At 43.3% G+C, this 15,439-nt stretch overlaps 1 protein-coding gene across 3 annotated transcripts in view; it reads right to left on the bottom strand.

The window, feature by feature from the left end:
* The window catches only part of Tbx15 (T-box transcription factor 15), a 118,383-nt gene that overhangs the window by 60,184 nt on the left and 42,760 nt on the right, over positions 1-15,439 (bottom strand). Inside the window, exon 1 of one of the 3 annotated variants that reach the window (XM_051165990.1) lies at positions 3,350-3,726. The exons of the other annotated variants lie outside the window; for them this stretch is intronic. Coding sequence (XP_051021947.1) covers positions 3,350-3,590 — 241 coding nt within the window. The 5' untranslated portion in view covers positions 3,591-3,726. Of the gene's footprint in view, positions 1-3,349; positions 3,727-15,439 lie in introns of those variants that run through there. 3 annotated transcript variants of the gene reach the window in all.

Below are 15,439 nucleotides of genomic sequence, written 5' to 3'. Positions count from 1 at the left end.
GTCCTTGGCAGTGCTAATTTCCAGCATGTGAATAGGAGAGACATTTGAGCATACCCAGGAATACACAGAGCCCTTCAAGTGACAGAAGAAGAGTGCCAACCACACATTTAAAATCCAACAGCCTCATCACAGAGACACAATAACCTCTTAAGTATTGACTCCATCTATTCATGCAATCACATACTAGTCTAGCAATTGACTATTGATTATATGTACCTGGTGATGTGCAGAAGGCTGAATTGAGTGATACAAGTTTTTACAAAATTGTTAAGAGGGGCAGGGTAGATCCATGAAGGAGTCTAAAACAGCAAAGCACTCCAAGCCCAGGATAGAACTAGGGCTTGGCATCCAAAAGACGGCATTTAGAGTTCACCAATTCTTCCAACTGTCTACCTTAAGCAAGGATGTCACCTCTTCAGAATTATTTTTATCATCTACAGCATGCTCTATCAATAGTAAGCCCTTTATAAAATTATTATGAATGCTGCCAGTATTCGTGTATGTGTGCATTTCCATAATTATATTGTCAATAGAAAAAAATATCTAGGTGCAATACTGATTCTCATGTGTTCGCAAGTGAGAAAACATAGCATTGAAATGCCATAAGAATCTAGAAGTGAGAGGAGTCTCTTCATACAAGATGTCTTCTCCAAGCAAAGACACAGGTGGCAAGAGACAAGGAAGACCTTCCAAAGAAGAGGATTTTATAGCAAAGGCATGGTAATTAAACCCACAAAAAACGTCTAGAGAAGAGCAACCTATGTCTTCCAGATCACACCTGTGTTGCACCTCTTGTACCTTTAGTCCTTGGAACATGGTCTGCCACCTGCTATATCCTCAATGAAATATTACTTGTTACTGGGACAAAATGCTATGTTTTAGCAGAGCAAGATAAGACACATATGTCGAAAAGGGGGTAGAAGGTGGTCTGATATCAAATTAAAAGTTTCAGTGTTGTTCTTACGTTCTTCTTCCAGAAGACAGATGTATCCCTGGTAATGAGGTATCTTAATTGGACAGCAAGCTCCCAATAAAATGTCCATTAAATCCTAAGGTTTTCTGCTTCCTGACTTCACAGCATGAACTGTGCCTGTGAGTTGTGTTAAACACATTGGCAAGGTCTGATGTAAAATATTTCAGGGGCTTCAAATGGGAGCAGTGAGTCCCGCCATTTCTGTGAAGTAGTGACCACAGCCAAGCACCTAGAAAACACACCAATACTAATTCTCTTCCGTAAGAGCCTGACAAAAAGATAACAGCAGTCATACAGGTAAAATGGATAGAGAATCACCTCCTACAAATATCGCACATAGTGGGGCTGAAGGCAAAATACAAAAACAGAGATATCCCTCTCCTTCAAGGAAGGAATAGTTTCACACAGACAGCCATGGAGTCCCCAGGTCTGCTGTACAGCACTATGCCTTCTGCCTGAAGAAAGATTGGTTTGTAGAAGTGCTGTGAGGTAAAGGAAGGAGCACCAGACATGTCTAGAGTCACACAAATTCAAATATATGACTGTGCAAGAGGCATGCCCTTTCTGAACAGCAGTTGTTTAAGTGGAAATAAACTAGAGATACTGGAGACTCCCAGTACAGCCTCTAGCACAGAGTAGGAGTGCATCTAATCCTTTCTATCATTTGCAAAGGTCTATGAATTCTTGCAGTCACTTCCCTATATTCTTTATGTCCTTACAAAAGAAAAAAAAGCATATTCCGACAAAGAGTGTGTAAAATACAGAAAACGATCCTGGGTGAAGAAAATACTTCAGTCAGGACCAAGAAAGAAAATGACTGTCAAAACTAGATGGTGTTAAGATAAAAGGCAACAAAGGCTGGAGAAAAAGTGAGGATGCAATTGACTAAGAAAGACCATTTCTGGAGGATCTACTCAATTGCTACTCCCCCAGCCACACTTGGGTCTGAAAGAAGAAGGAGGAAGAGGAGGAGGAGGAGAAGAAGAAGAAGAAGAAGAAGAAGAAGAAGAAGAAGAAGAAGAAGAAGAAGAAGAAGAAGAAGAAGAACAAGAAGAACAAGAAGAAGAAGAACAAGAAGAACAAGAAGAAGAAGAACAAGAACAAGAACAAGAACAAGAACAAGAACAAGAAGAACAAGAAGAACAAGAACAAGAACAAGAAGAACAAGAAGCAGAAGAAGAAGAAGAAGAAGAAGAAGAAGAAGAAGAAGAAGAAGAAGAAGAAGAAGAAGAAGAAAGAAAGAAAGAAAGACAGAAAGAAGAGCACTGAGAACACATTTCCATGAGCTGTTCATAATGAAGGGGCCAGAAAGCAAACACTAGCATTGGGCAGCAGAGAAAGTAACTGTTGCCGATAAGACTTCATCCCAAGAAACATGGAGTGAAATAGAAAAGACATAGGCGACTGAAGGGAGCCCAGACCAACTCCAACCAGGTCAAGAGTATTCACCCTCTGGGGCAAGTTGAGGAAATACAGACTGAGGGGTGGGGTGAGGGGAGGGATTAGTGTGTGTAAGGTTCCTATGGGAAGAAAGAGAGGCAAGGCTGAGGATAGATAGACAGAATAAGATGCCTGGTGCCCCCCACCCAGAAGCATTAAAGAGAAAAGAGCCTAGGAAGTTAATAAGAATATGAGCTCCACATGCGAACATCAGGTAGTTAGATGTAATGGCAGTGCACCTGTAATCCCAACACTAGGGAGGTTGAGGTCAGTGAACACAAGCTCTAGGCAAATCTGAGATGGGCTATATAGCAAGACAGAGACAGACAGACAGGAAGAAAGGCAGGGAGGGAGGGAGGGAGGGTGAAGGAAAAGAGGGAGGAATGGAAGAGAGAAAAGAGGAAGGAGAGAAGAAAGAAGAGGGAGTGATGGATAAAAAGAGGAGAGGGAGGGAGCAAGGGAAAAGGAGGAGAGGAGAGAGAGTAAAGATCAAAGATTCTGATTGCAGAGAAAGTTTCCTTTGTGGATACAAGATAAACTCTGGAGGCAAGAGACATATCCTGAACTCATGCATAGTTTGTCTTTGTCCCTATAAGTTGCTGACTGAGCTTAAGACTTGAATTCTACTCTGACAAGTCATGTCCCAAGGAAAGTTCCGCCCCTTGAGTCATCCCTATCTTCTTTCCCTCCTTCTCCACAATGGAGTGCATCATCAAAGGCTCCTAACCCCAGGGAGCACATGAGGTGATGGCCAAGAAGCAGCCAGTGGAGTGAATTAGGAATTGCCAATCTGTCCTCTGTGTAGAAGACTGATTTGGGAAACTCTAACCCCAGCCCCAACTCCTTGAATAATCTGTACAAGGTCACTTGATTCCACCTGCTCCTCACACAACAAGTTGGCTACAGCACCCTCCGTCTTTCCCCAGACCTACCTACCTTGAGAGGTCAGGATGACCTTTGAAGAGACAGTGTCCTCCAAGTATGTCAGCAATTCTTGAAGCTGACAGCTTCTAAAATAGCCGGTGTGTTTGTGAGTGTCTGTTGCTCTCTGAAGGAGTGGCAGTGTCGCTGGCTGCTGCAGAATTTCCATGCCAAAATCACTCCTTCCCTTCTCCCCATAAGGCTGCGCACTGCCTCTTGCCTCCTGGCCTGGGAAGACGTGGAGCCCAGAGGCCATGGCATTTAAACACTGTCAGAGTTCCCACTTCAATTCCCGTAATGGTGCCAGTTCAGCAACTGTCATGATGACCCAGCCCGAACTGTATTTAGAAGCTTCGGACACGGCACCATGTTCCAACCCGTCTCAGAGTGACAAGAGATTTCCTGAGCACCTGGGCTTGCAATTAAAGCCCCCCTCCTTCATGAGAGTTGGGGGTCAAAAATATATTTCTGCCGACAATCTGTTTTCTTCTCAGGAAGAGAACCCCCATTTTCCATTAGATATTACTATACTTTGAAAATTCATGCTAAAGTAAAGTTTGTGATAGATGTCAAAAGAAAAGGGAGAATAATGAGAAAATCATTCAGTACAGGTTTAGTGCTGCATTTGTGGACAACTAATACAAAGATAAATTTCCCTAAAAATACATTCTGAAAGTGCTCAGGACCCAGATATTGTCAATGCATAAGGACTTCACGGGACAGTGATAATAACTTGCGTCATCTTTTTAGCAGCTTCTAAGTCCTCTTTAAAAGTATTCTAGTAGAGTGCTATAATAATTACAAGGTGACAAGAGACAGTCTCACACACTTATACTTTAATGTAGTGTCTACCAGCCAAAACAGTCTGATCATTCATATTCCTAATTGGCTGGGCTGCCAGGCTGGTTTTTGGCAGGGGGGTGATCACTGCACACAGAGTGGCTCTAGGCTCTCACTGCTGATAGATCACAAGAGAAAGGAAGATTGACCCCCAAATCTCCACCCACTGTCTCTGACCAGAGTCCCTTAGAGATACCCTGTCATGTAGAAGGCAATAGTGTTTGGCCTTTCCCCATTCTGGGCAAGGAACCAACCCTCGGAGAATGTGGTTTTAGGATCATGGCATCTAATCTACTCAGGATTACCCCGCCAGCAGCAGTACCGCTCGCATGGCTGTGTTACTCATCACCTCCCTTTGTTCTATAATAGATTCAACCCTGGATAATTCCAAGCCTCTATGCATCACTGAACTTTAAAGATGGCATTTTGACAGGTCAGATATTTAGAGCCAATGGACCACCAACCCCTCAAAATTTTTAGGTCATTTTAGGAACACGTGGAAATAATTTTCCCCAAGAATTCACAAGTCTGGAGGATGAGATCTTATTGATGACACATGAGCAGTTGTATATGTTAGATTTTTATTGTATATACTACAGTCCGTGTATAACCTAAGTTGACTTAACAATGAAGGTGGGTTTCCTTATTATATGAACTATTATACAAGTGTTATCAAGTACAAATGCTGTGCTCAGTCTGGAACATGTTTATAATAAAAACAATACAAGACTAAGATAAGGCATAAGTAAACGTACAATGAATACCTATTTAAAATTCAAATGTCATAGGTAAGGTTATTTCATAGAGATCAAATATACAAGTATATATATATTTTTTTTTTTGAGACACTATCTCATGTAGTCCAGGCTGGCCTTGAATTCCTGATTTTTCTGCCTCAGTCTCCCAAAATAACACAAGTAGTTTCTCTGCTTCTGTCTTTCTTCCCCCTTCATTTTCATGGTAACCACACACTCACGTTACACACAGGTCAGATCCATCAGGGAAGTTGATGAGAGGCATTCTGTAGAGCTGGGTGTCTTTTTCCTTTTAGAATTTGCAATTACTCACATTTTCTCATTCTCTTTCCCCATGTCTCAGTAAACATCAGTGGCACAGAAACTCTCTGCTCACTAGAATTTTTTTCTCCCCATTTGCCAAAATATCACCAAGTTTGCTGTTGTGAAGAGAGCTGACCAGTTCCTTGGCCAAGGACATGCTTTCCAGGTGGCCCCACAACCTGAGAAGAAGCCCTTAACCCATATTCTCTAAGAATGTGTGTGTGTGTGTGTGTGTGTGTGTGTGTGTGTGTGTGTGTCGCTGGCACTGAGATGCAGCAACTCCCTGGGAGAAACTAGGCATAGTAGGCAGTGAGGCTGCCCATGCCAAGGTTTTCCTAAAGGCTGTGGCAGCTGAGTCTGCCAGAGGAAAGAACACTGTGGTGAGCTCAGTTTGTTTTCTGCTGAGAGCCTCCTTGCCCTGGTGGCTCAAGGTCTATTTTTTACCACCTAGTGACACCGAAGCTGCTTTGCTGTCATCAAAGTGAATGATAAATAGTCAACTCTGAATTATTCATCATTTTATTGGAAAAGGAGACCTTGGGTTTTGAATCTGGAAAGCAGAAGTGTGAGGCTTGGTTCTTTCTCTTCAGAAAGATGTCACCTGCAAGAAGCCACCCAGCTGTGACAAGTAGACAAAGGAATCCTACCACTTTCCCAATGTGATGAGTCACCAGAAAACAACAATGCACACGAGAGCACTTTATAAGCCATAAAGTACTTACAAATGCATGTTATCAGCATTGCAGCTAATCTTCTCATGCACAGCAATATCCTGATGTACTTCAAACACTGCTAATCCAAGTGCTGTGCCCATTGCAGATGAGGAAACTGAGACTCGGGAGCAAGGTGGCTCAGGAAGAAGCCAGTTGCCTGGATTCCGTCTCCTCACTCACCCTCACACCGCCCATCCTCCCTTCTCACCCCACCTCACTCATATGAGCGACTTCATTTTCTACTGCTAGGTAACTATTGCTTTGTCTGGTATTTACAATGGAAATGATATTCCTCTGCTGCTGGTGAGGCAAAGATCAAGACAGAGTGATCACACCAGTGTCTTCTTCGACAGCTTGTGGTTTTGTAAAGTGTGAACCAGTTGTCACAAGTTATCTTGTGGTGGACTGGAGACTAGGGGCCAGGGCTACTGAGCTTCTCACCTTGACTCACTCACCTTTTCCCACTGGCCTCTGAATCATTGGAGAAACCATGGTGCCAAACCTTCTGTATTACACAAAGTGCATTTTGCTTTAATCTGATTTCCTATTCAGTTGCAAGCAAAGCGCCCATTACAAAAGGAAAGTAACCCATTACTCAATGGGGACAACCTGGTATCTTCTTTAAGAGGGAGGGTAGATGCCTTCCAATGCACAAGTCATATCTGACCACTGATTCTTGGCGACTCAGAACTGAGAGCCATGAAGCCAAATTTAAGATCGGAGAGAAGAGTGCCAGATTGATTAGTGACGTCTGCCAAGAACAGAGGAGGGCAGAACAGCAGCATTTGTGCCAAGTCTTAATTATGACAGTCTTCCTAAGGTCTCTACTGAAGACCCTGCCTAAGGCCCCCCGGTGTCCCTTTTACCTGTTTTCAGAGAAAAAAAGTCCGTGATGTCACTGTCCATATCGTCTGCTGCTCTTTCCTAGTGGTCCAGGTTTTCTAAGGACCTCGGAGAAGCTACTAATCTTCCTCCTCTGGTGATAAGGTCATCACGTTAACAAACTTCTGCTCTGACAGTTGTGGTTTTAACGGAGAACTAATGTCTTCGTCAGTATCTATGCTATTTCACACTTCATTTCCTCCCCTACTCTTGGATGAAAACCATCCAGTCCTGATGATTTACTTTGTGGGAGTTTCTTTCAAGTGAGTTTCCTTCTCTAGGGATGCCACGCAAGCATTCTCAGGGCTCCAGCTGGGGAGCACCCAGCCTTGAAACATCAGTGTGTGTTCACGTCATTCCAGAAAGCCAAAGGCCTTGGCAGCCACCTGACCGTGAGTTCCTCAGCCCAGGCCTTCAAGTGTGAGGCTAACAGAAGCAACGGCTCTGTTTTCTGCCCCTCTGTCAATGCTAGCTTGGTGTCTCAAGGTGGTCCAGACTGCCAGGACTAAAAAGTGGGAGAGGATGGAGAGAAAACAGATGTTCTGAAACTTGTGCTCCACAATTCAGACTGTCTCCAGGTCTCCCCATGAGTTTCAAAGTCTCAAAACTGCTTTAAGGCAAGAATGGTCTTAAGTGTCTTTCTTTTGACGCACAGCCGACCCATCATCCAGCCCAGATGCCTCAAGAAAGTTCTGGTTTCCATTCTTCATCTGTACTCAGGATACATCTGCATCCAAAGTTACTGCTAACACCTGGCTTGAAATACCAGCCCTTGGCACACAACAAATAGCCTGGTTATTACTTAATAAAATTCTAGCTACATGGCATGACTTAGCGGAGTGGGCTGGGAGCTCCAACACAGCAGTAGGCTGCTCTTAAGGCAGAAGAGATTCCCCTTTGCAGTCACAGTCTCATGACCTCAGGGTCTAGGCATACTGGTTTGTGAAGGAGAGATTCTTTCGATAACTTGAGACCTATGACTTATTTAGTGAAAGCTCTCTTACTGGGAGGAGACAGAGTAGATATTAAGGAGGAAGGACTCAAGATGACACCAGCTAATGAACACCCAAATCTCATAGCTGTGAAGCTGTGAACGTAAGCCATTCTTCAGGTCCTTCAGGCATCACTGAGGCAGAGGCTCTTACAATATGGTCTCATATGTGGTCCTCAGCAAAGTGAATCGAGAACAATAGATATGTTGGACTGTTGAAGTGTTTGCCATGAACATCAGAAAATGTTGTGTAAGGACCTCCTCACAGGGTGAGCTCCAGATATAAGCCCAAGGGACAGCTTTCCCAGAGAAGCTGATGTGAAGGTGCTGGGCTGAGATCTATGGCCTGTGAAGTCATTGTGTTGAAATCATGAGGCTTGAATGCAGTCATGTGGAGTGATACAACTTAGTGTGTGACACAACAGCTTCGCATCCACAAAGCTCGGGGCTCACAGCACCACAGAAACAGGGAGTGGCAATGCACCCTACAGCAGTGCAGACGCGGAGGCAGGAGGATAGGAAGTTCAAAGTCATCCTCAGCTACAAAGAGAGTTGGGGGACAACCTGGGATACACAAGACAGTCTCTAAAATGAAACAAATGGAAATTTAGACTATAGCTCTAGGTTCACTTGCCTTGCAAACATGAGACCCTGAGTATGATCCACCACACTGCAAGGATGAAGAAATGAAAGTATCAGGTGTGGGGGGGGGGGAGAAGAGAGAAACAAGAGAGGGGGGAAGGGGGAGAGACAGGGGGAAGGAAGGAGGGAGGGAGATTTTATTTCCTCCAGATTTGCTGGTACCCCAACACAATACCTCAATATGTTTTCTATTTCTCACAGGAGGAGCAGCTGGGTCAGTCAATGTGTGATCTTGGTCCCTTGCCAATGAGACAATGAGACTCAGAAGATTATAATGGCACCCTGGACGGCACTAGCAGCAGCCACTCACCCCCTCCAAAGCTCAACATGTGGCAACTTTCATATTGCAATAAATTTGAACTCATTAGAACAGATAGAAACATGACTCAGTTCAGGGGGCTATAGTTAGAAGCAATGGTGATAACACACTCCAGAAAACAAATAACTAGAAACTACAAACTGATTACACCTTAATGTCAAAAGACACCTGGTTTGATATAAATTTCCTCAACAGGAAAAAAAAAATAAGTAGTCTCATGACCTGGCGATATAAAATCAAACTCCAACTGTCAGGTTGGCAAAATAATAGGAAAGACGTTCATCTCCCCAACAATATGAGATTCCTGCTCCAGCTGACTGAATTCTCAGGACACTCCCATATTCAGGTCTGTAGAGTTCCGTGCAAGCATGTGGGTCCCCGCAACAGGAAACAGGGACAACCCTCTGATGAGGAGTAAGAGTGACTTGGGAGTCCAAACTTTTCCCAGCTGGAGAAAGGCCACTGGAGGGGTTTGGGTAACAATAATAACAGCTGTTGGCTCCCTGCCCAGGGCAGATCTGTGGAATCCTAGGCCTTATCCCTCCCCCTCCTGTGAGCATGGCCTCCATGCTGTCTTGGCAGTCATTAAAGCTCACCTGCTCCAGCCGCAGGTGCTATTTTCTGCCTCACTTCAGCGCCTAAGCTGTGTCACACTATGGTTCCTAAGCACAGGTAGGAAAGTGCACAGAGGTTAGCAATGACCCTAGGGTGAAACTGTGTCCCACCCTTGTCAAACTACACTCTACAGTGAGCACAGTTGCCTATTTTACAGTTCAGTGGCCCGGGTCCCTACATGGCCCCTCACACACTCTCCATACCTATAGCATTGCCTAGGCTATGACTCTCATTTCTGCCTTCCATGTTGCAAATGTGAAAAGGCCTAGGTTCTCACCTGTGTTAGCTTCCCGAGTGTGGCTCAGGACTTAGTTCACAGGAGCATAGGGCTTCAGCGGGGAATAATGCAAGAATACACTAGGCTTTAGTTTAAAATATTAATTTTCTATACTTAAAACTAACCATGTCTTCAAAGCTGAAATAAAAGCTCAGTGCTCAAATCTTTGGGGTACAAATTTTCAGCTCACAAGGGCAACAGTCCCCATCCACTCTTTTGGGGGGCCTTTTAGATATCTAGGGTGAGCTCTTAGCAACAGGCAGCTCCACCCTCTTTCTCCTGAGACATCTTCCCTCTCATACCCCTGAGCACACTGTAGCCACATCTACAGGCACAATAGCTGACCTCGGGGGGGGGGGGGTGCTTAGCCACTGGAGTCTCAACACATCAGAGCTCAAGGACACCCCTCTTTTGCTCAGAACAGTAGGAAGAGGGATCCACAAAGGACAGTAAGCAAGTGAGTTGTTGTTGTTGCTCTTGTTTTACTTGAAATTCCATCCTCTAACAAAATGAGGCCCATAAAACCACTAGGAAAACTGCCCTGAGCCTCCTGCGATTGGAAACCCTGCAATTCCATATTTAGACCCTCCCTCGGCTCAGGACTCTTACTGAAGTGTATAAATAGGAAAAGCAGCCACGAACATGAGCTGGAAGAAAAGGGAGCCATTTCATTTCTTTAAAAATAAATAACTCACTCCTGGCATTTTTCCACAGTGCCAGAGACTGGTTTCTAGGGAAACCTACAGCTGCAGTTATGGGGCTTTTCGTTGAGATTTGGTTCCATCGCTAAGTCATTGCTGGTACTGATAGCTTTTCCAGATTAGCACATTTTAACCTTACTCTCATAAGTGACATGCTGATGTCTAAATCGTTCTAAGCGTTCCCCTTTGTTTTAACTCCCTGATTCAATGACCCAGCCACAGAGAAACTGCAAGATTTGGCATCAATATGAAACACAATATTAAAATTTGGCCCTGTTCCGTCCACAGGACCACAGGTACACAAACGGAATAAAGGAGAGACACAAAACAGAGCCTGAGCAAACTAACTCCTCCAGAGAGTCCTGTCTGAAGCATGGTCTTTCCTCTTTTCATTTCATCCTGACTCCCCATCTTAGAAATGTTAGATGCTCAGCACCTCACTCCAACTAGAAAGAAAAAGATGAGCAACTCAAAATCTAATTATAACGTACCTTTTTTAATTAGTATAGTTAACACAACAAGCCTTCAAATTATATTGGAAGATAGTCGAGGAAAAACCATGTGCTGCGACTGGAAGGAGCACAGTGACTAAGAGCACTTGTTGGTCTGGCAGAGGACCTGGGGTTCCAGTCTCAACACTCACATGGTGGCTCACAACACTCTGTAACTCCAATCCCAGGGGATTTAACACCCTCCTCTTAGCTCTGTGAATACTAGGCATGCAAATGTGCACCCAAAAATATGCAGGCAAAACACTCACACACATAAAACAAATCAGTGGGTTTTTTTTTTTTTTTTGCTTATGTATTTATTTTCATGTATATGAGTGTTTCACCATCATGTATATATCTATGCACCACCTGCATGCAGTGCCCAAGGAGGCCAGTAGAGGGCATCAGATGGCCTGGGACTGGAGTTACAGATGGTTGTGAACAACCATGTGGGGTACCGGATATTGGAACTGAGTTCTCTGAAAGAGCAACCATTGCATTTAAATGCTGAGTCATTCTTCCAGCCCTCCCTAAAATAAATAAATCTCTTTTTAAAATCAAGGTCACGTCTTTAAAATATGTGTGATATCACACATAAGGGAATTATCTAAAATCCATGTCTTCCTAACCTAGAGCTAGTCTTTTATACAAAGGGTTTGCTTCAAGACTGTTTTCAGTCCATTGCTCTTCACTCAAGAAAGTTTAACTTTTAAATGAATAGATGGCTAATTTCTGTCCCCTAAAAAAGGTAGACATTATTTAAATTGTTTCTAAATAGGAATTCTAAAATTAACAGAACTAAAGGGCTGCCCATTTGAGAAGTGGGGGTATATGGAATATGAACACTGTAAATTGTCTACAGCAGTCCTCAAGCACCTTTTAAAGTTCTAACTTTGAAAAATTGTCAGCAACCAGGCAATGGCTGAGGTCACTAACCTGCATGTGGACACCTGGACAAATTTCAGCCTGATCAGGTATTGGGCAGTGTGTTTTCAAAGTCCCAACCTGCTATCAGCTCAAATGGTAACAAGAAAATTAAAAATCACAAAGTAACAGAGTCATATCAACTCTGGGGACCAAGGAACAGTAAAGGAGTTCCCCCACTTGGCTTGCTAAAGCAAGGATCAAAGGCAGCTTGGAGTAGGTGCAATACCAGAGTCCTGGAACAGAGGTCCAGCATTTGGCCTTTCCGCAGCTTCCAGCGATATTGAATACAACAGATAAATTAAGATCAAGGCATAAGGCAGTTCTAAAAGCACCAGCTTGTCCCCAGGAGATCCCAGGAGCAGAACTGTCAGCCACCACGAGCCAGATTGTATCCTCGATTGGAGGAATGCCTGTTAACATCAGGGTAGATTACACACAGCAGTGTCTGATCCAAAGCCCCAGAGTGTGATCACACCAGAGAATAAACTCTTTCAGAGCATTCACCTAGCCAAGCAAGACATTCTAATGCAGGGCAGGACGAAGTTGATGAAATTCACTACGCCCTAGTTCCTGATTGAGCATATGTGTGTGGAGAAAGTGATTACCTAAAATAGCAAGAGAGCTCATGAGCTCAAAGAATGTCTAACCCTTTCACCTAAGGCAAGCATGCCTCCCAGCAATCTCAAAGACAGAAAACATTTCTGGGATTAATGCTTGAAACTGATACTCATTTCACCTTGCAGGAGTGGCCTCCTCCAACTGTTGGTTTCGGCAGTTCAGTGGCAGGGGAACCTCAGCTGGGTGCTCAGCACTGTTTGTTAGTGCTTTGCACAGGAAAGTCCTCAAGTTGTTTCAGAGCCAGCCTTCACCACAGAGGAAAGGTCCCAACATCTCAAGATTTTATGCCTTAGACTTCATCAGGACCAAAATTGGGACCCAAAGAAATGAAGTATAAGCCATCTTTCCAAAGTCCATCTTCAGGGAACATAGATGACATTAAAGTCACTTATGCATTGTCACCTTAGGATTATAAGGAGAACTTCCATCCCCTAAGTTTGCCCCGGAGCTCCATAATGGAAATCATCTGGGCCACAGTTCTATTTCATGCATGTGTGCGTGTGTGTGTGTGTGTGTGTGTGTGTGTGTGTGTGTGTGTGTGAAAGAGAGAGAGAGAGAGAGAGAGAGACAGAGACAGAGAGAGACAGAGACAGAGACAGAGACACAGAGACAGAGACACAGAGAGAGAGAGAGATGGTATTTCAAAATTGGATTTCTTTGTGTAGTCCTGGCTGTCCCGGAATTCAGTAAACAAGACTGGCCTGGACCTCAGAGAACAGGCTGCCCCTGCCTCCCAAGTGCTAGGATTTAAGGCATGAGACACCACCTCCTGGCTTCTAGATATATAGAAGTCTCCTCCTTGTAAAGGGCTATCTGCCTTTTAAATAGAATGCTGCTAGGAAAAAAAAAGATGTTGATGAAAAGTGAATTGCTTTAGTTACAAGGAAAGTCCAGACCAATCCCAAAGCCCTGAGGATAGGTTAACACAGCAAAGACTATATTTTCAGGCATCCACAAATCTCATACATTCCAAAGCAATTGGAGCTGCTCCAAAGAAACAATCAATTAATAATTACTGACCAAGTCCAATGGGGAATGCTAATAAGTATAATTCAGGTCTTTACTCCCAAAGCAATTACAACATAATGTGGACAGTGTGAAAATTATGTAAGCTTAGACTTTTCTGACTTAATTGCATGTATGACCCTACCCCAGCCTCTAAGGAAATTTTGTGGCAGTTTAGTGGGCCCAGGGATTATTCGTAGCAGCTCACAGTTCTCTAAGTATGCCAGGTAGAAATCTACAATACAGATATAAAAACACCGCTTATAGAAATAGTCTCTCTTTCTAGGAAAGGTAAGAGTGCACAGATTTAATCAAAATAAGATAAACTTCACCAACAGAAAGATGAACCAGTGGAAGTATATTGAGTGAGCAGGAAGGTTTACTTTGATTTTTAACAAACATACCCAAAGAAATCAATTAAATCAAAATGATACATTACTGCCAGCTATTACACATCTATCCTTGCAATGCCAAACAGTGGGTCCCAAAAAGGCTCGCTGGGCATCTATGAATACCACCTCATAGCAAGTGTGCGTGGGACAGTGACCATGTCAAATGGCATTAAAACCATCAGTTTTCCAGATGGAATCCAAATTCCACCCTCAATTAGAATCAAAAGAAAGCAGCTAATAAAGCAAAATAAAATCCCATTGTTCTTGGAACAACCTGATGCACCAGGAGGTACAGAATTACTCAAAGAATGTGTGGTGTCACAAGGGAACATACAGTAGCAACTTTAAAAGGATTCCCCAGACCAAACCAAAGACAATTTGAGATAGGTAGATAGATAGATAGATAGATAGATAGATAGATAGATAGATAGATAGATAGATAGATGGATAGATAGATAGATAGATATGATAGATAAAGAGATCTTTTGATACATGGCCCTTCACCCTTGTGCTAGCTCTATCTTAACCTAAATGTAAACATGAGGGAACATCACCCAAACCCTAGCTGGTGAGCAGCCCGAAAAGCAGCTCATCCATGCACTTCAGAGTTAACAAGGTCAATTAAGAAGGCTGGGTTAGAGTGATGGATGAAATGGAGTTAAAGAAACTTTCCACCACAGGGCCCAGATAAGACCCACAGGAGAGCAAGGGAACAAGGTGCTCAGATCCGGAATCTGCCGCCGCTGCCTCAGAACTGTGAGAAGGGCATCTCTGTGTGGAAGCTACCCTCTCCCCGTCATTCTAGCCAGAGACTGAAATAAATAATACAGCGATCCAGGATTAGATTTTGGATGAATAAAAAGAGTACTAGTAAGGAATGTTTGGACCAAGAGTAAAGTCTGCAGAGTGTGGCGAGATAAGCTGTGGAAATTCATGAGAGCTGCATCTTACTGACAACATGGAAGTCCTTTCAGTGTGAGCATATGCGGGAACACTTACACAGAGCAACCAGAGGAGGCTGCAATTGACAAAGCAAAGGCTGAGCGGTCAGACACAGTTTCCAAACTTCTGTAAATTTGAAATCACATCAAAATAAAAAAAATAATCATTTTGAAAAAAAATAACTGTATTGAAGAAGTCAGGGATTTGAGGGAGTGTTGGAGAGGATTTTTTTGTAATCTTTAAATGTGCTGACATCTCAAAATTACAAGTTACAATACGATTTTTGCCTGACAAGGCTGAGGATTTAAAACGGGCTTCCGTTTCCAGATTATCCCAGAGAAATCTTGGAAATTGGACTTGGTTATAGACTATTGTGTTTAATTAATTATATTGGTACTAAGTAAAATTCAAACTACTTACAGAAAAACAAAAGCATGCCGAGAATGCAGTCATGTACTCAAAGATAACCAAGCAATGAAATATATATGGTCAGTTCTGGGCCAATCCAAGAAATGGCCAGACCTCATACCCTCAACTCAGAGGAATGTCTTAGCCCACTGTTTCATCCCGAACCTAAGGTTACATTTTCCCTAGAAGAAAGCCTAGGTTGTCATGAGGAAGACCCTGTCTTAGGACATAACATTCAATGTTTGAGATAAATAATATTTTAATTCAACATTCCAAAAAATTAA

This window comes from Acomys russatus, chromosome 23 (assembly GCF_903995435.1).
Source record: "Acomys russatus chromosome 23, mAcoRus1.1, whole genome shotgun sequence".
Taxonomy (NCBI): domain Eukaryota; kingdom Metazoa; phylum Chordata; class Mammalia; order Rodentia; family Muridae; genus Acomys; species Acomys russatus.
Note: the sequence above shows the minus strand (reverse complement) of the source record. Positions and strands in the feature narration are given on the sequence as shown.